This window comes from Hippopotamus amphibius, chromosome 9 (assembly GCF_030028045.1).
Source record: "Hippopotamus amphibius kiboko isolate mHipAmp2 chromosome 9, mHipAmp2.hap2, whole genome shotgun sequence".
In the NCBI taxonomy this organism is placed as follows: Eukaryota; Metazoa; Chordata; class Mammalia; order Artiodactyla; family Hippopotamidae; genus Hippopotamus; species Hippopotamus amphibius.
The window spans coordinates 94,950,354-94,972,858 of NC_080194.1; the positions used below are offsets into that span (position 1 = coordinate 94,950,354).

Here is a 22,505-nt window from a genome sequence, read left to right on the forward strand (position 1 = left end):
TGGCTTTTGAAAATGCAAATACAGATTGTAAGAAGGCCATTGGACCTATGAAAGGAAAGGGAACATTAAATGATTATATTAGAGTGTGTCAGGGAGTGGGAACTGAGAGCTTTAAAGCAACAATGATGGCACAAGCTATGGCTGGACTGAAAATAAATAACAAATTTCCAGGGAAATGCTTTAACTGTGGTAAACAAGGACATACAAAGAAACAATGTAGGAAGAGAGTGGATAGAAGGGCTGTTAATTTTCAAGATAATGTAATCAAAGGGCAAAAACAGCCTGGACTTTGTCCAAGATGTGGAAAAGGATTTCACTGGTCAAGCCAGTGTAAATCTAACTTCCATAAGGATGGAACCCCTTTGTCGGGAAACTATCAACGGGGCTCACTCCTAGCCCCACAACCAAAGGGAGCCTATCAGATCTAGAAACAGACAGAAGTGGCCCAATACTCCGCAGTGCCATGGAATTATCACCAGCCACAGCAGGCAGCGCAGCCTTAGACCTTCCTTGTGCAGAATCTATTATTATACTGCCTGCAGAAACTCCAACATTGGTCAGAACAGGAATTACTGGACCTTTGCCAAAAGAAACCGTTGGCTTAATACTAGGAAGGTCTGGTTTAACATCAAAAGGAATTAGAATTCATACTGGAGTGATTGATAATGACTATACTGGAGAAATTAAAGTGATGATATCAACTTCGGTTCCATGGAAAGCCCATCCAGGTGATAGAATAGCACAGTTGCTTATTCTGCCATATTATAAGATTGGCAATAGTACAAAAGTAAGGAGAACGAAAGGCTTTGGAAGTACAGGAGAGGCAGGAGTTTTCCTCTCTGAAAAAATTTTAGAAACACGCCCCACGTGCTCAGTAACTATAAATGGAAAAGCTTTTAGAGGATTAATAGACACAGGTGCTGATGTTTCAATTATAAGCAGTAATCATTGGCCTTCTCGCTGGCCTACTTGTCCTGCAGACATTACAGTGGTAGGTTTAGGTAGAGCTCATGGCTTGCAGCAAAGTGCTAAAATATTGCCTTGTATTGGCCCAGATGGGCAGCCAGCCCACTTACAACCCTATATAGCAGACCTTCCCATTAATTTATGGGGAAGGGATTTATTGCAACAATGGAAGGCTGAAATCCACATTCCAACGATAGATACTTATAGTATGCAAAGTCAAGAAATGCTGATAAATCAAGGATATCAGCCAGGGTTAGGTCTTGGTAGATATCATCAAGGGAAACTATTTCCCATTCCAGCTGAAGGTAATGCAAATAGAGAAGGTCTTGGATATCAGTCTTTTCACTAGTGGCCACTGTTCGTAAAAGCTTACTGCTTCCCCCAGCACCAATCCCATTGACCTGGAAAACTGATACACCTGTATGGGTTGAGCAGTGGCCTTTAACCATAGAAAAGTTAGAAGCTCTAACAGAATTAGTGACTGAACAGTTAGAAAAAGGACATATTGAAGAATCTTTTAGCCCATGGAACTCTCCAGTATTTCCAATAAAGAAAAAAAACTGGTAAATGGCGTTTATTAACAGATCTCAGAGCAGTCAATGCAGTTATACAACCAATGGGGGCCTTACAACCAGGCCTCCCATCACCTAATATGATCCCTGCTAATTGGCCTTTACTAGTTATTGATCTGAAAGACTGCTTCTTCACCATTCCATTACATCCCAAAGATAAAGAAAAATTTGCTTTTTCTGTGCCTGCACTAAATAATAAAGAACCTCGAAAAAGGTTTCAGTGGAAGGTGTTACCTCAAGGCATGTTGAATAGTCCTACTATTTGCCAGAATTTTGTTGCTAAAGCCCTTGAACCAATACGACTAGAATTTCCTAATTGTTATCTTATCCATTACATGGATGATATCTTGTGTGCTGCTCCTAGTCAAGATTTACTTACTTCTGTGTATATTAGCATGCAGCTTTGCCTTGATAGAGCAGGACTTAAAATAGCTCCAGAAAAGGTACAGATGCATAGCCCGTATCAATATTTGGGCACAATAGTTGATAGAACAACTATTAGACCACAAAAGGTGGAACTGAGGTCAGATCAAATCCAAACTCTTAATGATTTGCAAAAACTCCTAGGAGATATTAATTGGCTTCGCCCATCCATAGGGATCCCCACCTATGCATTGTCTAACCTATTTGCTTTGTTAAAAGGAGATTCAAAATTAAATAGTCCAAGAACTTTAACATCAGCTGCTTTAGAGGAACTAAAACTTGTAGAAAATAAAATTCATTCTTCTCAATTACAGAGAGTAACTGTTAATCAGCCATTGCAATTAATTATATTACCTTCTCCTCATTCACCTACGGGGATATTAATGCAAAATGAAGGAATTGTGGAATGGTTGTTTTTAGCAAATACTATGGTAAAATCCTTGTCACCTTATTTAGAATTATTAACTCAGTTGGTTCTGAAGGGAAGAACTCGAAGTGAGCATTTAATTGGAACTGACCCTTCACATATAATTATTAATTTAACTGCTAAAGAAATTCAGGCTTGTTTCCAAAATTGTGTAAGTTGGCAAATTGCCTTTGCTGATTATATTGGGAAAATTGATAATCACTATTAATTTTTTGAATGTATCTGCACAGGCTACAGATACAGCAGCTGAGAGGCATTTTCAAGCCTCGTCTAAGAATGTGACTCGTTTTAATGATGCACAGCCGCTGATATGGTGGCAGGACCCATTGATTAATATCTGGTCATCAGGAAGGTTAATCACATGGGGAAGAGGGTTTGCTTGTGTGTCACCAGGACAAGGCCTGGAACCTGTGTGGATTCCATCTCGGAGAATTAAGCCATATCATGAGCGTTCCAAAGAAACGCCATTTTGAATGGGATGTAGAATCTCCAGAGATGAACTTTGTACATTTGTTTTGAGGTTTGAGCTTTGGAGACTAAGTTTACTAATTATGCCATCCCTGATAGACCTTTGTGTAAAATAAAACGGATATGGGCTGACAGACAAGATCAGATTCTTTGGGATGTTTGCTGTGGGATGGAGGGTGTGATACTACTTAATGGTTCCTATGGAACAGTATGAAACTGGTCCCCTAAGGGGTATGCAGTCTCTGATGGTTTACACCAAAAAAACTCCTCCTGCAATCCCTATAAAAGGTTGTGATGGCATATACCAATATTGCCATGCACTCGCCCTATCCCATTTTATGGCTTAGGATTGGATTAATACTTCCTTGGCCTCAATTAGAGAATGGCAGAGCTCAAACAAAAATATGGAAACTTCCCTTAAGTTTAAGAACATTACAAATCTGGAATGGCCATGATGCCAATGACACATCTGCTGGGATATGGAGCGGATGGTCTCACATTGGACATACAACAATTACAAACTAAAATAACAGGCATGCAATATAATTTTTGCAGTCTCTACACCAAATTTGCTACTTTACAAAGTATAGCTGATGGATTAAAAGCATTGCATCCATTGGATTGGATAAAAGGCATGAATAGCAGTCTCCTAAGCATTTTGATATTTTTTGTTGTCTTTTAATTATCCTATGTTTAGTTCTCAGGTGCACAGGAGGAACGCTCCAAGGATTGACGGAAAAAGAAATAACTCGAATAGGCTTATCTTCTCCTACAGGCTTATCTTCTCCTACGAAAACAAAAAGGGGGAAATGTGGGAAGACATTCGGGAACCTTTTTGTAACCTTGAAAATGTTGAAGTATGTGGGCCCAACGATGGGATTCAGAATGTCCTGCTTGAGCAGTGGAGGAGCTGAGGGTGTGGGGCGTGGAGACTAATATCACCCTGTTTGGTCCTGAGGGATGGCTGGTTAGCCAAAGACGGGTAAGATTCCTCAGAGGAGGAACAACCTAAGACAGGCACAGCCGCAGAGGGGCCAACAGGGGTGGTGCATAGAACCTTCCTTACATCACCGTGTTTGGCCCTGGAGGATGACTGGTTAGCCAGAGACGGGTAAGATTCCTCAAGGGAGGAACAACCTAAGACAGGCACAGTCGCAGAGGGGCCAACACGGGTGGGGCACAGACCCCCAATATCTGAGAGAGGTCTCCTGCCCCCAGGGCTGTTTTGCTCTCCACCCCCAGCTCAAATCCACACCTGCTCAACTCAGACCCAGGAAGTAAACAAAGATAATTGCCTCAGTCATGTGAGGCCTTTGATTGTTTATGAGTGTAACCTGAGAATGTTAGCCCACGAACTCAATAAAAGCAGCCTGGGATGAGTCAGCGGGGCTCTTGATCCGAGAGGTCTTGAGCCCCCCGGTCCCACTTTTCTCTTCAGTCTGTGTCTGTGTGTTCTTCAAGCTTGCGGCACCCGTCACTCGCCTCGAGTCGCCGAGCTGGTCTCGGCAGTAGTTCCATTTTTACTTTTTTTAAGGAACCTCCAAACTGTTTTCCATAGTGGCTGTACCAACTTATATTTCCACCAACAGTGCAGGAGGGTTCCCTTTTCTCCACACCCACTCCAGCATTCATTGTTTCTAGATTTTTTGACAATGGCCATTCTGACCAGTGTGAGGTGATACCTCATTGTGGCTTTGACGTGCATTTCTCTAATGATTAGTGATGTTGAGCATCTTTTCATGTGTTTGTTGCCCATCTGTATGTCTTCTTTGGAGAAATGTCTATTTAGGCCTTCTGCCCATTTGTGGATTGGGTTATTTGCTCTTTTGGTATAAAGCTGCATGACCTGCTTGTACATTTTGGAGGTTAATCCTTTGTCCGTTGCTTCATTGGCAAATATTTTCTCCCATTCTGAGGGTAGTCTTCTTCTCATGTTCCTGCTTACTTTTGCTGTGCAAAAGCTTTTAAGTTTCATTAGGTCGCATTTGTTTATTCTGGATTTTATTTCTATTATTCTAGGAGGTGGGTCGAAAGGGATCTTGCTTTGGTTTATGTCAGAGAGTGTACTCACTATATTTTCCTCTAAGAGTTTTATAGTGTCTGGCTTTACATTAGGTCTTTAACCCATTTTTAGTTTATTTTTGTGTATGGTGTTAGGAAGTGTTCCAATTTCATTCTTTTACATGTAGCTGTGCAATCTTCCCAGCACCACTTATTAAAGAGGCTGTCTTTTTGCCATTGTATATTCTTGCCTCCTTAGTCAAAGAGAAGGTGCCCATACGTGCGTGGATTTATCTCTGGGCTCTCTATTGTGTTTCATTGATCTTCCTTTCTCTTTTTGTGCCAGTACCATACTGTCTTGATCACTATGGCCTCGTAGTTTAGGTTGAAGTCAGGAAGCCTAATTCAACCAACTCTGTCTTTCCTTCTCAAAATTGCTTTGGCTATTCGGGGTCTTTTGCATTTCCATACATGTTGTAAGATTTCTTGTTCTAGTTCTGTGAAAAATGCCATTGGTAATTTGATAGGGATTGTGTTGAATTTGTAAATTGTTTTGGGCGGTATAGTCATTTTCACAATGTAGATTCTTCCAATCCAAGAACATGGTATGTGTCTCTATCTGTTTGTATCATCTTTGATTTCTTTCATCAGTGTCTTATACTTTTCTGCATACAGCTCTTTTGCCTCCTTTGGCAGGTTTATTCCTAGGTATTTTATTCTTTTTGTTGCAGTGGTAAATGGGAGTGTTTCCTTAATTTCTCTTTCAGCTCTTTTGTTGTTAGTGTACAGGAAGGTAAGAGATTTCTGTGCATTAATTTTGTATCCTGCTACTTTACTAAGCTCATCAATTAGTACTAGCAGTTTTCTGGTAGAGTCTTTAGGGTTTTCTATGTATAATATCATGTCATCTGCAAAGAGTGACAATCTTACTTCTTTTCCAATTTGGATTCCTTTTATTTCTTTTTCTCTTCTCTGATTGCTGAAGCTAAAACTTCCAAAACTATGTTGAATAATAGTGGTGAGAGTGCGCACCCTTGTCTTGTTCCTGTCCTTAGAGAGAATGGTTTCAGTTTTTCACCATTTAGAACGATATTGGCTGTTGGTTTGACATATATGGCTTTTATTATGTTGAGGTAATTTCCTTCTATGCCCACATTCTGGAGATTTTTTATCATAAATGGATGTTGAACTTTGTCAAATGTTTTTCTGCATCTATTGAGATGATCATATGGTTTTTATCCTTCAGTTGTTAATATGATGTATCACATTGATTGATTTGTGTATATTGAAGAATCCTTGCATTCCAGGGATGGTGTATGATCTTTTTAATGTGCTGTTGAATTGTTTGCTAGTATTTTGTTGAGGATTTTTGCATCTATATTCATCAGGGATATTGGCTTGTAATTTCTTTTTTGTGTGACATCTTTTTCTGGTTTTGGTATCAGAGTGATGGTGGCCTCGTAGAATGAGTTTGGGAGTGTTCCTCCTTCTGCCATACTTTGCAAGAGTTTGAGAAGGATAGGTGTTAGCTCTTCTCTAAATCAATGGCTTCACAGAATTTGCCTGTGAAGCCATTTGGCCCTGAGCTTTTGTTTGTTGGGAGATCTCTAATCACAGTCTCATTTTCAGTACTTGTGATAGGTCTATTCATATTTCCTATTTCTTCCTGGTTCAGTCTTGGAAGATTGAACATTTCTAAGAATTTATCCATTTCTTCCATGTTATCCAGTGAATTGGCATATAGTTGCTTGTAGTAGTCTCTCATGATCTTTTGTATTTCTGCAGTGTCAGTTGTTACTTCTCCTTTTTCATTTCTAACTCTGTTGATTTGCATCTTCTCCTTTTATTTCCTGATGAGTGTGGCTAATGGTATATCAATTTTATTTCTCTTCTCATAGAACCAGCTTTTAGTTTTATTGATCTTTGCGATTGATTCTTTCATTAATTTTTCATTAATTTCTGCTCTGATCTTTATGATTTCTTTGCTTCTGCTCACTTTAGGGTGTTTTTGTTCTTGTAGTAATTGTTTTAGGTGTAAGGTTAGGTTGTTTGTTCGAAATTTTTCTTGTTTCTTGAGGTAAAATTGTATTGCTATAAACTTCCCTCTTAGAACTGCTTTCACTCTGTCCCATAGGTTTTGGATTGTTGTGTTTTCATTGTCATTTGTCTCTAGGTATTTTTGGATTTCCTCTTTGATTTCTGCAGTGACTTCTTGGTTGTTTAACAGCATATTGTTTAGCCTCCATGTGTTTGTATATTTACAGTTTTTTTCTGATAATTGATGTCTAGTCTCATGGTGCTGTGGTCAGAGAAGAAATTTTCTTGAATTTACTGAGGCTTGATTTATGCCCCAAGATGTGATCTATCCTGGACAATATTCCGTGTACACTTGAGAAGAAAGTGTATTCTGTTGTTTTTGGATGGAATGTCCTATAAATATCAATTAAGTCGAGATGGTCTAATGTCTCATTTAGAGCTTGTGTTTCCTATATATTTTCTGTTTGGATAATCTGTCCATTGGTGAAAGCGGGGTGAAAAAGTCTCCTACTATTATTGTGTTACTGTTGATTTCCCCTTTTATGGCTGTTAGCATTTGCCTTATGTATTGAGGTGCTCCTGTGTTGGGTGCATAGATATTTACAATTGTTATATCTTCTTCTTGAATTAATCCCTTGATCATCATATACTGTCCTTCCTTGTCTCTTGTAATAGTCTTTAAGGTCTAATTTGTCTGATATGAGTATTGCTACTCCAGCTTTCTTTTGACTTCCATTTGCTTGGAATATCTTTTTCCATGCCCTTACTTTCAGTCTGTATGTGTCCCTTGGTCTGAGGTGTGTTTCTGGTAGACAGCATATGTAAGGCTCTTGTTTTTGTATCCATTCAGCCAGTCTGTGTCTTTTGGTTGGAGCATTTAAACCATTTACTTTTAAGGTATTATTGACATGTATGTTCCTATTACCATTTTCTTTATTGTTTTGGGTTTGTTTTCATAGGTCTTTTCCTTGTCCTGTGTTTACTGCCTAGAGGAGTTCCTTTAGCAGTTGTTGGAAGGCTGGTTTGGTGGTGCTGAATTCTCTTCACTTTTGCTTGTCTGTAAAGCCTTTGATTTCTCCATCAAATCTGAATGAGATTCTTGCTGGGTAGAGTATTCTTGCCTGTAGGTTTTTCTCTTTCAAGACTTTCAGTATATCCTTCTACTCCCTTCTGCCGTGCAGAGTTTCTGCAGAGAGATCAACTGTTATCCTTATGGGTTTTCCCTTATGTGTTATTTGTTTCTTTTCTCTTGCTGCTTTTAATATTTTTTCTTTGTGTTTAATTTTCATTAGTTTGATTAATATATGCCTCAGTGTGTTTCTCCTTGGGTTTGTTCTCTCTGGGACTCTCTGCACTTCTTGGACTTGGTTTACTATTTCCTTTCTCATGTGGGGGAAGTTTTCCAACATAATCTCCTCAAATATTTTCTCAGACCCTTTCTTTTTTTCTTCTTATTCTGGGATGCCCATGATTCAAATGTTGATATTCTTAATATTATCCCTGAGGTCTCTGAGACTGTCTTCCATTCTTTTTATCCTTTTTTCTTTTTCCTGCTCTGTGGCAGTTATATTCTATCTTTCAACTCACTTACTCATTCTTCTGCCTCAGTTATTCTGCTGTTTATACCATCTAGAGCATTTTTTTCCATAAATTTATTTATTTTATTTTTTTATTGGCTGCATTGGGTCTTCATTGCTGCACACGGGCTTTCTCTAGCTGCTGCAAGCAGGTCTACTCTTCATTGTGGTGCACAGGCTCCTCATTGTAGTGGCTTCTCTTGTTGTGGAGCATGGGCCCTAGGCACATGGGCTTCAGTAGTTGCGGAACATGGGCTCAGTAGTTGTGGCTCACAGGTTCCAGAGCACAGGCTCAATAGTTGTGGCAGACGGGCTTAGTTACTCCATAGTATGAGGAATCGTCCCAGGGCAGGGCTCAAACCCGTGTCCCCTGCATGGGCAGGCAGATTCTTACCACTGTGCCACCTAGGAGGTCCGAGAGCATTTTTAATTTCAGTTATTGTGTTGTTCATTACTGTTTGTTTGCTCTTTAGTTCTCCTAGTTACTTATGAAATGTTTCTTTTTTTTTTTCTATTTTGTTTTCAAGATTTCGGATCATCTTTACTATCATCACTCTGAATTCTTTTTCAGGCAATTTGCCAATTTCTTCTTCATTTATTTGGTCTTGTGTGTTTTTATTTTACTCCTTTGCCTGCAAGGTATTTCTTTGTTTTCTAATTTGTCTCATGAATTGTATTTGCTTTCTCCTTTCCCTATGCTGCCTAGTAGAAATTCCTCTTATCTGTGTTCTGTTTAGCTTGAGGTGTCAAGCACTGGAGATTGCTGGCCTTTGGTTGGATTTGGAGTTTGATGTTGAGAATGAGAACTCTGGGGAACACCTGCTGATTTATATTCCATGGGGTCAGGAGTTCTCTGGTGGTGCAATGTCCTGGACTCTGCTCTGCTGTCTCAGAGGTCAAGGTTTGAGTCCCGGCTGGGGCACAAAGATCCTGGAAGCTGCACAGCATGGAGAAAAAGGAGGTGGAAGGAGAGCAAAGAAAAAATGGAAGAAAAAAGTGGAAGAAAGGGAAAGGACAGACGTATCCCCAAAACTGGTGGTAAAGCAACTCTAATCATTCAAAATCACATAAGGAGATGTGCACACTTGCACTTGCAGAAAGAGAAGAGGAAAAGAAACCAATGAGGAGAGAAAATGAGAGAGCAAAGAACAGAAAGAAGAGAGTACTCATACCAATTACAATAAATCCACATACACATATATACAGTAAAAGTTTAACTAACAAATACCTAAAACCAGGAACAAGATAAGCATACCAAAAAGTCCTCCAATACTTCTAAGTATGGCTCTGCCCCTGCTGTGGAGAGGCCTGTGGAGAGCTCAGACTGTGACCTGGTATTAGTCCTGTGTGTCTTTGTCCCCACTGTTCCCAGTTGTCCCCTATGTCTACAGTCTCTATCGTAGAAACACTCGTCTGTTCAGGTGATCCACATATGCGGGTTCTTTCAAGCCTATTGTGGGCATTAAATCTGCTCCTCCTGCAGCTGTTTCTCTTTCTCTTCTTTGGTCCTGCAGTCCTCAGGGATCAGTTTTGGTTTTGGTCCCTACTTTGCATGTGGGTTGCTCTCAGAATTCCGTTCCCTGCCCAGGCAAGTGGGAGCGAAAGAGGGTAATTGGGGTTTACTTGCAACTTCAGGTTGGGGGTAGGGAGGGATATGGCAGTCTAACTGAAATCTGTGGGATTGCTTGCAGCAGCAGAGGTCAGGGTGAGCCTGAGGTGTGCTGTGCGTTCCCCCAGGGAAGTTGGTCTTGATCGCAGGACCATTGGTGTTGGTGCACTTCCCCTGTTGCCCGGAGGGTATGGCCAATAACGTGCCTTACACACAGGTCCCTTGGAGGCTGTGGGTGAGCAGGTGGCAGGCTGGCGGTGCAGTGATGGGGGCGGGGGACAGTGGGCTTTTCAATCCAGTAGCTGCCTGTGGGAAGCTCGAGGCTGGAGATGGGCTTTTTACTCCAGCAGCCACAGGTTGCGCCACCTCAAAACCTGTGAGATCCTGGAGAGCGAATTTCCTCTAAAGCACTCTGAAACAAAAGTCCCATGCCTCTCCCTCTGGCCCAGGATTTTCCCCAAACTTCCTCCTAGCTTGCTGGTGTACCTGCCCCCCAGGCTGTTCTCATGAAGCCAGCCCCTGCTCTCTCCCTGGGGTCTGCTCTCCAAAGCCCAAGCCTCGGCACCCAGCCTCCACTGCCACTGTGGGTGAGCAGATTGGCTGCTCTGGCTGGGGAGTGCTGCCTGACTCATCCATGCACGGATCTCTCCACTCTACCCTTGGCAGACCTACCATTGCTCTCTCTTCTGGGGGCTCTGAGGCTCCCCCTGTCCTTCCCTGCCAGTGAGGGGGCTCCCCTGTGTGTGGGAGCCTTGCCCCCTCACAGCTTCCTCCCAGAGAGACCGGTCTCTGCAGAATTGTCTCTCTTTTTCCTGTCTTTCCTTTGCACTACCTGATTACTTGGAAATTCTCTTGCTTTTTTGGTGGTCTGAGGACTCCTGCTGGCATTCGAAAGGTGTTCTCCATGTTCCACTCCCCAAGTAGATGTGTTTTTGATGTATCTGTGTGGAGGAGGCAGATCGACACGTCCTACTCCTCTGCCAACCTTTTCCAGTTTCAACAGATTCAATTTTTTGTAAATGCATTATCTCAAATACTGAAACATTGGTCACAAATGCATTTAAGAAAAATTATTCCAAAATTTGATAAAAGCATAAATTTTAATGCCAAACCATAACTTTTAATATCAAAATATTTAAATATATATAAATGAATGCATTGGTTACATTATTTTATTTATACAAGCTTTTAAAAATATTCACACTATACTATTCCAAAACAGTGTTTTGTTTTTTTTTCTTTTGAGTTTGATAACATTACTTTAATCCCAGGAAGAGTCTTATCTTTGCCTTTTAATGAAGAATTTATCTACTTTTAATGGAATTATTTATATGAGTGGATTTAAGTCCAGCATTTGTTTTTTTTTTTTTTCTGTTTTGGCATCTAGTTTTTATTCCTCTATTCCCCATTTCCTGCTTTATTTGGAGTTGTTGTTTTTTGTTTTTCTGGGGGGTTTTTTTGGTTGTTTTTTTTTAGTATTTCCTTTTAGTTTATTATTTTTATAGCTCTAAGTTATTTTTCTAAAGTGATTTCTCTAGAGATTACAATACACATTCTTAACTTTTAGAATTAATATTGTGTTACTTCATATAATCTGTAATAAACTTTCAACCATTTATTTCCATTCATTTCCCCCTATTCTTTATGCTATAGTTGTCATATTATTACAAAATTGTAGTTCTTAAATAATTATATGCACTTCAAAGAAACTAGGAGATAAACACACAGTATTTTATATTAATACATATATTTACCATTTCTCGTGCTTTTCATTCCTTCCTGAAGATCTATGTGTCTTTTTGGTGTAATTTCACTTCAGCTTGAAGAACTTTAGTTGGCACTTCTCTTTTCTTTTTGACCCTGCCACAGCATGCAGGATCTTAGTTCCCTGACCAGGGATTGAACCCACGCCCCTTGCAGTGGAAGCACACAGGAGTCTTAGCCACTGGACTGCCGGGGAAGTCTGAGCATTTTTTGTAATGCAAGTCCAGTGTTGTCCCTTCTTCCAAGTTTCAACTCTTCTCCAGTGTCTGTCTGCTTGTGATCACTCTCCAGTGTTTTAGAAAGAGAAGATTTGCAGGGAGAGGCCTGGAATTCATCATTTTTCTCTACAGGAGAGTTAGTCCAATACAAGCTACTCTGCCTTTATTGGAAATTTGGGGATATTACTATGATTTACTGAATTCTCAGAAATAGAATTATTAGGAAATGCAGTGAACACTGTTAAAGGTCCTAATACATGCTATAGACCTGTTTTGCAGAAACGTGGTGCCATTCGCACCTAAACCAGCAATGAAAGAGAATTCTAGCCTTACTGCATGCTCACAGCACTGGGGAGTTCATTTGTAGACACAATTGCCTGGGATTAAAACCTGACTCTGTTACTAACTAGCTACACAAGCTTGGCTAAGTCCCTTAACTTTGCCGTGAACCAGTTTCATCATCTGAAACTTTGAGTCATAAAAATAAATACTTCATATATTATTGTGTTAATGGGCTAACATATGAAAATCATTCAGAATGGTGCCTGACCCATGCTAAGTGTTTGCTATAACTATCACTATTATTTGATAGATAAAAATGTTTTCACTTAAAAAAAATCTTAACATGTCAAATAATAAAACAGTAATAGGGACTTCCCTGGTGGCAGAGTGGTTAAGAATCGCCTGCCAATGCAGGGGACACTGGTTCGATCCCTGGTCCAGAAAGATCTCATATGCTGCAGAGCAACTAAGTCTGTGTGCCACAACTACTGAGGCTGAGTGCCACAACTACTGAAGCCCAGGCACTTAGAACCTGTGCTCCACAACAAGAGAAGCCACCACAATAAGAAGCCCTCATGCTGCAATGAAGAGTAGCCACCACTGGCCACAACTAGACAAAGACCTCGTGCAGCAAGGAAGATCCAACACAGCCATTAAATAAATAAATAAATAAACAAATAAATAAATAAATTTATTTTAAAAACCCAGTGATAATGTTAATCACAGTACTTTAGCCCAGTACAAGCTACTCTGCCTTTGTTGGAAAATCAGAGACATTACTATGAAAGATTTGTACCAAAAAGTGTTCTTTACAGAATTATAGATAATAGAGAAAAGCTGAATGAAATTTATCTAAAAAAATAGGAATAAGTGAAATATTAAGCTATGCCCATAGGCTGGAATATTATGTGGGGCTTTGACATAAGGTAGAAAGTTTTTAATGACACTATGTTTTTAAAATCACAATTCATTGGTAAATATTCAATTTGTTCACAGTCATGTGAATTGGTTACAGAGGATGAGAGAAAATTACCAAAATGCTGAGAGTAGTTATCAGTGGTTGGTGTGATTTTGACTGATTTTTATTTTCTATAGAGTTGTGGCATTCTCTCACTTTTAATAATTAATCAGTGTTATTTTATGATTAGAAAATAAATATTTTATAAGCCTAAGTTTCTTATGTCCTGTTAGCTGAAACGATCTGAAAATTATTAATAAATATCACAGACTCTTTAATCAAAGTGTAAAAAATGAAATAGAAAAAAATAGGACTTCCCTGGTGGTGCAGGTAAGAAACTGCCTACCAGTTCAGGGGACACGGTTTCAAGCCCTGATCCGGGAAAACTCCACATGCCACAGAGCAACTAAGCCCCTGCACCACAAATACTAAGCCTGTGTTCTAGGGCACGCATGCCACAACTATTGAGCCCAAGTGCCATAACTACTGAAGCCCGCGTGTCTAGAGCCTGTTCTCTGCAACAAGAGAAGCCACTGCAATGAGAAGCCCATGCACTGCCACGAAGTGTACCTCCTGTTCGCCGCAACTAGAGAAAGCCCATGTGCAGCAAAAAAGACCCAATGCAGCCAATTAATTAATTAATTGCTTAATAAAATAAAAAGTATGGCTGCTTCAGTCACCATGGGGAAGAAAAAAGAAAAAATAGATGATTGTTTATTACATAAAACCCCCATGCTTCTTAAATATTTTCTTATGGATTTATTTAAATGACTTAATTGCAGTTTTAAGATAAAAATAGTACAACAATAAACATTTGTTCTCTGCTATGCAGTTAAAAAGCATTTTCTCATTGGCCCTTAACAATTGCCCAGTGAAAGTATATTTTATGATCACCACTTTAAGGAAGATGATCCTAGGGCTCTTTGAGGTGGAGTGGCTCATTCAAAATAGATTACCCAGTGATGGGAATTCCCTGGAAGTCCAGTGCTTAGGACTCCACACTTGCACTTTCACTGCCAAGGGCTGAGGAGTTCAATACCTGGTCAGGGAACCAAGATCCCACAAGCCACGTGGTACAGCCAAAAAAAAAAGAGAAAAAATAATGGATTAGCCAGTGAGAAGTGGAGTTCCACCACCATATTTAAGGAAAATCATTTTTCTTTGAAACATAGGCAATAGTGAAGTCTCTACATCGTTCTAATTTTTGTATCTCCCATCATTTTGTAAAAGAGAAGTTGGCTAACCTACCAAAATTACTACATTAGATAGGCACGTTTTCTTTGTTCTCTATGCATTCCTTGTCATTTCAGTTATGGACTATACTAAAGTTGCCCGCCTCCCTCCATCACTGGAATCTCATCAATAAATCATGTTCTGAAGCACCACTGAATCCAGCAGTTTCACCAACAGAGACTGAGCTGAGGATAAAAGGGATTATGGAGAAACTAGACAAGCTGATCCCACCCAGACCCTTCACCAACGTGTCCTCCACCACCAGCGCCACACACAGCAGAGCTACCCTCCTCAGCCCTCAAGACACATACTGCATGGGGGACCAGCTAGACATTCTGCTGGAGGTGAGGGACCACTTGGGACGCAGGAAGGAATATGGTGGGGATTTCCTGAGGGCCAGGATGTCCTCCCCAGCTCTGAAGGCAGGCGCTTCCGGAAAGGTGACAGACTTCAACAATGGCACCTACCTTGTCAGCTTCACCCTGTTCTGGGAGGGCCGGGTGTCTCTGTCTGTCCTGCTCATCCACCCCAGTGAAGGGGTGTCGGCTCTCTGGAGGGCAAGGAACCAAGGCTATGACAGGGTGATCTTCACAGGCCAGTTTGCCAATGGCACCTCCCGTGTCAATACTGATTGTGCCCTGGTCTTAAATTCAAGTGCTGAACTGTGTGAGTACCTGGATACTCGAGACCAAGAAGCCTTCTACTGCGTGAAGCCTCCACACATACCCTGCGCTGCACTCACCCACATGCATTCCAAAAACAAGGGAGTGTCTTATCTTAGCAAACAAGAAAGAAGCCTCTTTGAAAGGTAAATAATTATTTATGGAAACAAATACCAACACAAATATAGTAATTATCTGGCCTATTTGCTGATCTAAAGGAAACTACTATGAGAACATCAACCTTGGGACTCTTTGAAGAGCCACTTTAGAAAAGATCTGCAAATTCATTTGGGGCCAGTGGCAACTCTCCAGTAGTCCCTAAAGGTTTTGGATATTTAACCCTTTATCAACAAAATAAAAATATAAATAGAATAAAAATTAAAAGAGGAAGAGAAACAGACATTTGTGAATATGCATGATCTCTAATATATTCTTTCTGCATCTCAAAAAATTACACCTTTTGGGGATCTGTACTCCCTGGACTAGTAGGCCAAGAAATGGAAGTTTAATAAATGATTAGGAACTGTGGGCAAAATAGTCAATTATTATCACAAGAAATAACTGAAGCAATGGGTAATGTGGCTTCTTGTGTTTCCTGATCTTGGGGCCACCTGCAGATTAATTTCTATATTTCTCTCTTTAAGGTCAAATGTCGGTGTAGAGATGATGGGAAAGTTGGATGCTATCACTGTCTCCAAGTGCAACAGTAAGTTCTCCCTGTGTTTGATGGGTGGTACTTAGTACTAGTCCCATTTAAAGTGTTTCTGCTTTCTGGGGACTTGTTCACTATTACCAGTCCTGTTGTTATCCTGCTCATCAGGCTGGTGGGCCACGATGCCAGTTACCTAAGTGAATAAATGACTGGGATCATAAATCTGTTTCATAAATCTCATCATCAATCTCACCATTATCCATCAGTCATCAGATTACCTGCCCATCAGACACGACAACCTTCAAATGTCAAAACTCTCTCCCAATTTACACCTACGTCCTACCTCCCCAACCACTACCGTCAGCACTTTCCACATCACTACAAGCACAAGAATCACCATATAGAGGTTTCTAACCTGCCTCCTATAAGTCAATTCATTACAATTTCCCCCAGTTTGTCTTTGCTGCCTTTCAAACCATGTTAACATATAAAATAGCACTTCCACACATATTTATTCATTGCTCTTCAATTTCTTTGGCTCAAAACATCCTAGGAAATCCATATCTAAAATGATTTAAGGCAAGAACTTCTATGTCCCTTTAAGTTTGGCATTAACAGCTTGCTAAATGCTAATAAACTCATTTATGCTGAAGTGTATTTATGTACCTAGAGGTAGAAGAGGCATTTTTCACCCAGAAGACACAAGGATACTCCTACCAGTTATAAAATATTACACCACTTCCTTTGGTTGGTGAGTAATCACTGCCCCAAGACCACCAAGACTAGACACCTCAGTCCATCAGATTCCCAGACTCTTCACAAACCAGTAACTAACAGGTTAATACCCAGCCTCTCCTGGACCTCCAAGACTCTGCTCCAGCCTACAGACATATCCATGTGGTCTGTCCAAGTCCAAATTCAAATTAACTGTTTGTTTGTTTTTATATCTCCATGCACTAAACTCAAAGGATTTACAGTTTGATGGTGGAATTTAAGACACTGTGACAATGTGTGATAAACTTGGGCGTAAAGTGGGATAAAATAACAAGATAATTGAGTTTTCATTACTAAGCAAGAACTGATGTCTTTCCTTTCATAAGAGGGCAAACAAATACTTAAATTTTACCCAGAAGGCCTTTTTTTCTGGGAGAAAACATGTTCTCTATAATGAACATTAATGGGTATCATTTAGAAAATTCTTATCAGAGAAAATTTTTTTCTGAAAAATAACTCTGCCATTGACAGAATGCTGCTTCAGTAAGGCTTTTCCTCCATGCTCATGCCCTATTAAAAGGATACTTGGAAAAAATAGTTGGTTCTTAATTAGCACTTATGGATAAAGTGGTATTTTAGAAGATGCAATCTTGTTGATTCTTTAGCAGAAAAGACAGTTCCAATGAAAAAGAAATGCAAGTTTGGAATGGCATCCACAATTCCCAGTGGACATGTCTGGAAAGACACATGGAATCCTGTTTCCTGCAGTTTGGCTCCAATCAAAATGAGAGAATGCCTGAGAGGAAAATTCATTTATCTAATGGGAGATTCCACGATCCGCCAGTGGATGGAATACTTCAAAAGCAGTATCAACAGTATGCCTCTGTCTAAGCTATTACTCATATCCCTTTTAGAAACTTCTGTTTCATTTTAAAGGGAGAAAGGAATATGGGAAATGCATCTTCTTTTTCATATTTGTTAATCACAACACACCAACACTTTTCACAAGACATCATTATCTTTTCTTTAAAAGAACACATTTATGACTAGAAGGGAGCCAGTGTAGAAAAAGGTTTACTCCATGCCTACCCCTGCAGAATTCACGTTTCAGTATTTACACAGCATGCTCAGAAAATCATGGACACAGCTGACGATAACAAGATATTATATTGTCCACCTTCCACAGATGGCATGATGATTAAGGGTGTAGAGTCTAAATCCAGATGTCTTGGGATCAAAATATGGCCTCTACCTGTCCTATCTGGATGGCCTCCAGCAAGTTACATAACTACATAGCAATTTTGTCCTTAGTTTCCTCATCTGTATAATAGAGATGAAAATAGTAACCACCTGGTAAAATGAGGTAATATACACAATGCATCTAGAATACTGTTTGCTACATAGTAAATTCTCTTTCCTGTAAGCTGTCCTCACTATTATTATTTCATGGAAAGACAGATGCTAGGAGTGAGGTAATGGCTTCACACCAGATAGGCACAATGGTTAAAAGCAGGGGCTCTGGAGCCTAACAGACCTCGACTGTGCCACTTAGAAGCCATGACCTTGGGCATAGTATTTATTTTCCTCATCAATGAACTAGAAATCACAACAGCATCTGGTGGTGCTTATAAAGAATAAATGAGGCAATGATTATAAAATATTTAACACATGGCAAGGCACAAGGACACAAAGAAAGTGCCCAGTAAACAATAGCTATTGCAATTATTATCATTAGTTCATATCAGAGTTGGGGCTAGAATCCATTTGCTAGAATTCTAGTCCAGTTGCTCCATTTACTAAACCAAGAATGCATCAATAATAACTCAGAATCCACTAGGAAATCTTAGCACTCTTACCTGGAAAACTGTCACTGCCCACGTCCACTGTGTCCTGGACACTGGCTCCTACCACTGGGGACAGTGCAGTGGGCATGGCTCCCCGCTGGCCTTCCTTACATGATGCCAATCTTGTGATCTCCAGCTTAGAATGTAAGCTGATTCTCCCAGTAAAAATGGAAAATCAACAGGGCATTGAATTCCCTCCAATAGAAGGGGAGAGTTTTCAACTGTGACTCTAGTAAATGACTAAACTCCTCTAGACCTCAGTTTCCTCATCTATAAAATTAAGGGTCTGGTGATAACCTCTAGCATCACATCCTACAACAGTGGGTCTCCTAGTTTATAAAAAGTATTGAATTATTGAGTTACCTACCCTCTTGGCTGACCTTTCAAGTTATGGTAGCAAAACATATGCTGCACATATTGTTAAAAGTTAAATTGCATGGCTATAGCGTGCTTTGGAAAATGAAATTGAAATATGTTGGAAACAGAATAAGGAAAAAAATCTACCATTTTCCTCCACACAACCCTCCAGGATCACCATTTTCAAACCTCCCTGGGTTAAGATTTTAAGTGTAGCCCTTTACTTCTAAGATGGTACATGTTACAAAGCATTAATAATCCTTTACTACACATTTTCCTCAGAAGTTCTAGCTACAAAGCAGGTGGCCTTGATAGTCTCACAAGGATCTAATTAATACGATGAAAAAAGAAGGGACCATATTTTCTTCTATTCATATTATACTTTTCAAAAGTTTTAAGATTGGGTAGACTACTTCCACAAGAACTGGGAGGAACTTCAAGTTTAGGTACAGATTTTGTCACTTACCAGTTGTGTAATCTTGAGCAGGTCATTTCATCTCGGTTTTCGTTTCTAAAATATGGCAATTAAATATATATATATGCATATATATGGAGCTTTGAAGTAAATGATATATCAGTCCTAATAAATACTTTGTAAACTGTAAAGTCCTTCACAAAGGAATATTAATATCATTATTATAGATGATGTATTCAGTACCATTTCATACATATGTAAAAGAAACATAGAAGTATAGAATATAATTCCAATATTAAGGGAACTTATAGAGGACCTGGGGAAACAGATTTACTTGTTTTTTGAAATGTAAAACATCAGTTGGTACCTTTCTCTATCTGCAAATGAGCTTAGTCTATAGTTAACAAAATGTACAAAGCTAATACCCACAAAAATGACTCCATCATCCTCCAGTGAAGTGACCTCATTGCTCACCATCCCCAGTCCCTTTGATTCTATGTGGCTCTACAGAGGACAGATATAATTTCCTATTTGCATAATACTTTCAGTTGCTCAATAATTTTCAACCTATTCTCTAATTTCAACCCATAATAAATTAGTCAGGATTAATGTATTTAATCATAAACACCAAATCTTTTCTTCTATTTTTATGACCTTTGTAACTTTTTCTCCTGTCATTTTGGGATTGCCTATTCATCATCAGCCCTGAAGTCAGTGGATCTGCATGAATTTGGAAAATTTCAAAACCAACTTGCTGTGGACTTGGACAAGAATATCAACATCCAGTGGCAAAAACATGCTTTCCCCTTGGTTACTTCACAAGCCTATTCGTTCAAAGAGACTGAGTGCATCGCCCAGGCTATTGACAGAACTGAAGGAGAAAAAAATACCATCGTTGTTATTTCTCTGGGCCAGCACTTCAGACCCTTTCCCATTGATGTTTTTCTCCGAAGGGCCCTCAATATCCATGACGCAGTTCAGCGCCTTCTTCTGAGAAGCCCAGACACTATGGTTATCATCAAGTCAGAAAACATCAGGGAGATGCACAATGATGTGGAGAGATTTGGTGACTTTCACGGTTACATCCAACATCTTGCCATAAAGGACATTTTTCAGGATCTCAATGTGGGCATTATTGATGCCTGGGATATAACAATTGCATACGGCACAAATGATGTCCACCCACCCCGATCTGTAGTCGGAAATCAGATCAATATATTGTTAAACTTTATTTGCTAGATAACACATCTCTCTGAAATTTAGTCACTTAATTAAAAACATCTAGTAAGTGTTTGCTAGCATGCCAGATGCTGTTGGCTCTGAACTCTCAATTAGCAGGGGAAAATCTGCACTGTGGCTGATTTATTAACCAGCAATTCAACCAAATCTGTTATTTCTAATTTGGGTTTCTGCTTACAAATAAATGCAAACATACTTATAAAAAGGAGCTACCCTTCCTGATCAGAGTCATGCCACTTTTCACAAGCAGGAAGTCAAGACACGTAATGGTTAAAAGTTCTCCCTGATGCATGGAAATTCAGAGCAATAAAGTTATTATGAAATAAATATTTGGAGAAAGCTGTCCCCTAGCCTTATTGCTAAGACAAGTTCAAGATGACTTCCAAGTAGGAAGAGAAGTCTTAGGAGGCAATGTACACGGTCCTGAAGGAGCAGGTGCATTTGAAGCAAGACCCTCTGGATACTGAAAGCCTCTGACTTTTCTCTCCCTAGAGGGACTCCCACTGCTAGGAGCTAATCTATTCTATAGAATTTATCCTTCAGGAATACCAGATAAAACAGCTGAAAGCCGATAACTCTAGGATTCAGAGAGCTGGGCTTCAGTCCTTCCACTGACAATAATTTCATAACTTTGGAAAAGTCACTTCAGCTCTCTGGGCCTCAGTTTCTGAAATGAAGGATTTAGCTTGGGAGTTGCGACTTTCAAGACTCTGAGAAGCTCTGGGTGGTGCTCCAGGTACTGCCTGAAGGGACAGGAGTTGGTGGGCAGGGTACCTGTTCTTCCACACCACTTCAGCCAGAATATTAGCCATTTTTACCCATGTTTATTGGGCTTCTAGGTAGGCTTTTAATATGAAGGGAAAAAAAAAGGCTCTCCTGCTTAAAATGTTTGAAAACCATTATGTAGATAATCAACAACATTGGTTTCTATGATCTACACGTATGGGTTAATATTGTAATCACGTTCACTTGCATTGAAATAGCCCTTCCCAAAACTTGACTAAAAGAGAATAATATGAGAATTTCAGTTGAATAGGGTGATATAATTATTATAAAGCAATTTGGTGTTATATTCTTCCTTAATTTTTGCTTCTAAACCATGTCCCAGATAACACTGGGCCCCTGACCTACTCTTGCTGCATCTAGGAAAAGACAATTATAATACGAACAACTTAAATCTATTTATCCAGCTTTGTTCAGGCATGGGATAATCATTTTTTTACTTATTTGCCCATGAACCACAATTTACAGTTCATTGCCCAGTAAATAGATGGTCAAAAATATTAAGTCCTTTATCATGTGTCAGGAACTGTTCTAGTCTTTAGGGATACAGTGGTCCAAAAGGAACATGAATTCTCTACCATCAGAGAACTGATATTGTAATAAAGGAAAAAGACAAAGGACAAAATAGATATAAAATAATCCCAGACTACTAAAGCAGTGTGAACAAAGCATATAATAGTGTAAGGTGATGGAGAATGACAGCATGGTGGTGATGGAGGTGACTAGTTAGAGCAGTTCAAAAAGGTATCTCAGAAAAGGCATTTCAAGGGAGACCAAAATAGTGCAAAGGAGGCATCCATGAGACAAAGTGGAGACAGTGACCCTTAAGAAAGAATGGCAAGTGCCAAACTCCTGAGACATGATGGAGCTTGGGTTATTTAAAGAACAGGAGACCATTACGCCTGGAGTGTTGTCAGTGTGAGAAACATGGAGGGAGAAGAAGTTAGAGAGGAAGACAGCAGCCAGATCACATGCGGCCTTTGTAGTCTATGGCAAGGAGTTTGAATTCTATCCTAATTATAATGGGAAGGCAGTTGAGGGAGGGAGGAAAGGAAGGAAAATAAGAGAGAGGGTGGGAAAGAAAGAAGGAGAGAAGGAAGAAAAGAAAAAAAGAGAAGAAAAAGAAAAGAAGAGAGGGAATGATAGGGGTGGGGGGAAGGGAAGAAAGAGAGGGAAAGGAAGGAAAGAAAGAAGGGAGGGAGGGAGAGAAGGACTGGTAATGTGACTCAGGCATCACCAAAGACTGCTATAGGTGCTAAGGTCATAATGAACAAGAGTTGTGAAACACGGAACTTTGCTACAGC

General features: G+C 39.8%; 1 protein-coding gene across 1 annotated transcript in view; it reads left to right on the plus strand.

Moving 5' to 3' along the window:
* LOC130859891 (NXPE family member 4-like) overlaps positions 1-20,418 on the plus strand; it is a 28,801-nt gene extending 8,383 nt beyond the window's left edge. The window contains exons 2-5 of the mRNA XM_057747376.1: positions 14,613-15,343; positions 15,842-15,903; positions 17,229-17,438; positions 19,883-20,418. Of these exons, the coding sequence (XP_057603359.1) occupies positions 14,613-15,343; positions 15,842-15,903; positions 17,229-17,438; positions 19,883-20,418 (1,539 nt within the window). The remainder of the gene's footprint in view (positions 1-14,612; positions 15,344-15,841; positions 15,904-17,228; positions 17,439-19,882) is intronic.
* Positions 20,419-22,505: the final 2,087 nt, after the last annotated feature.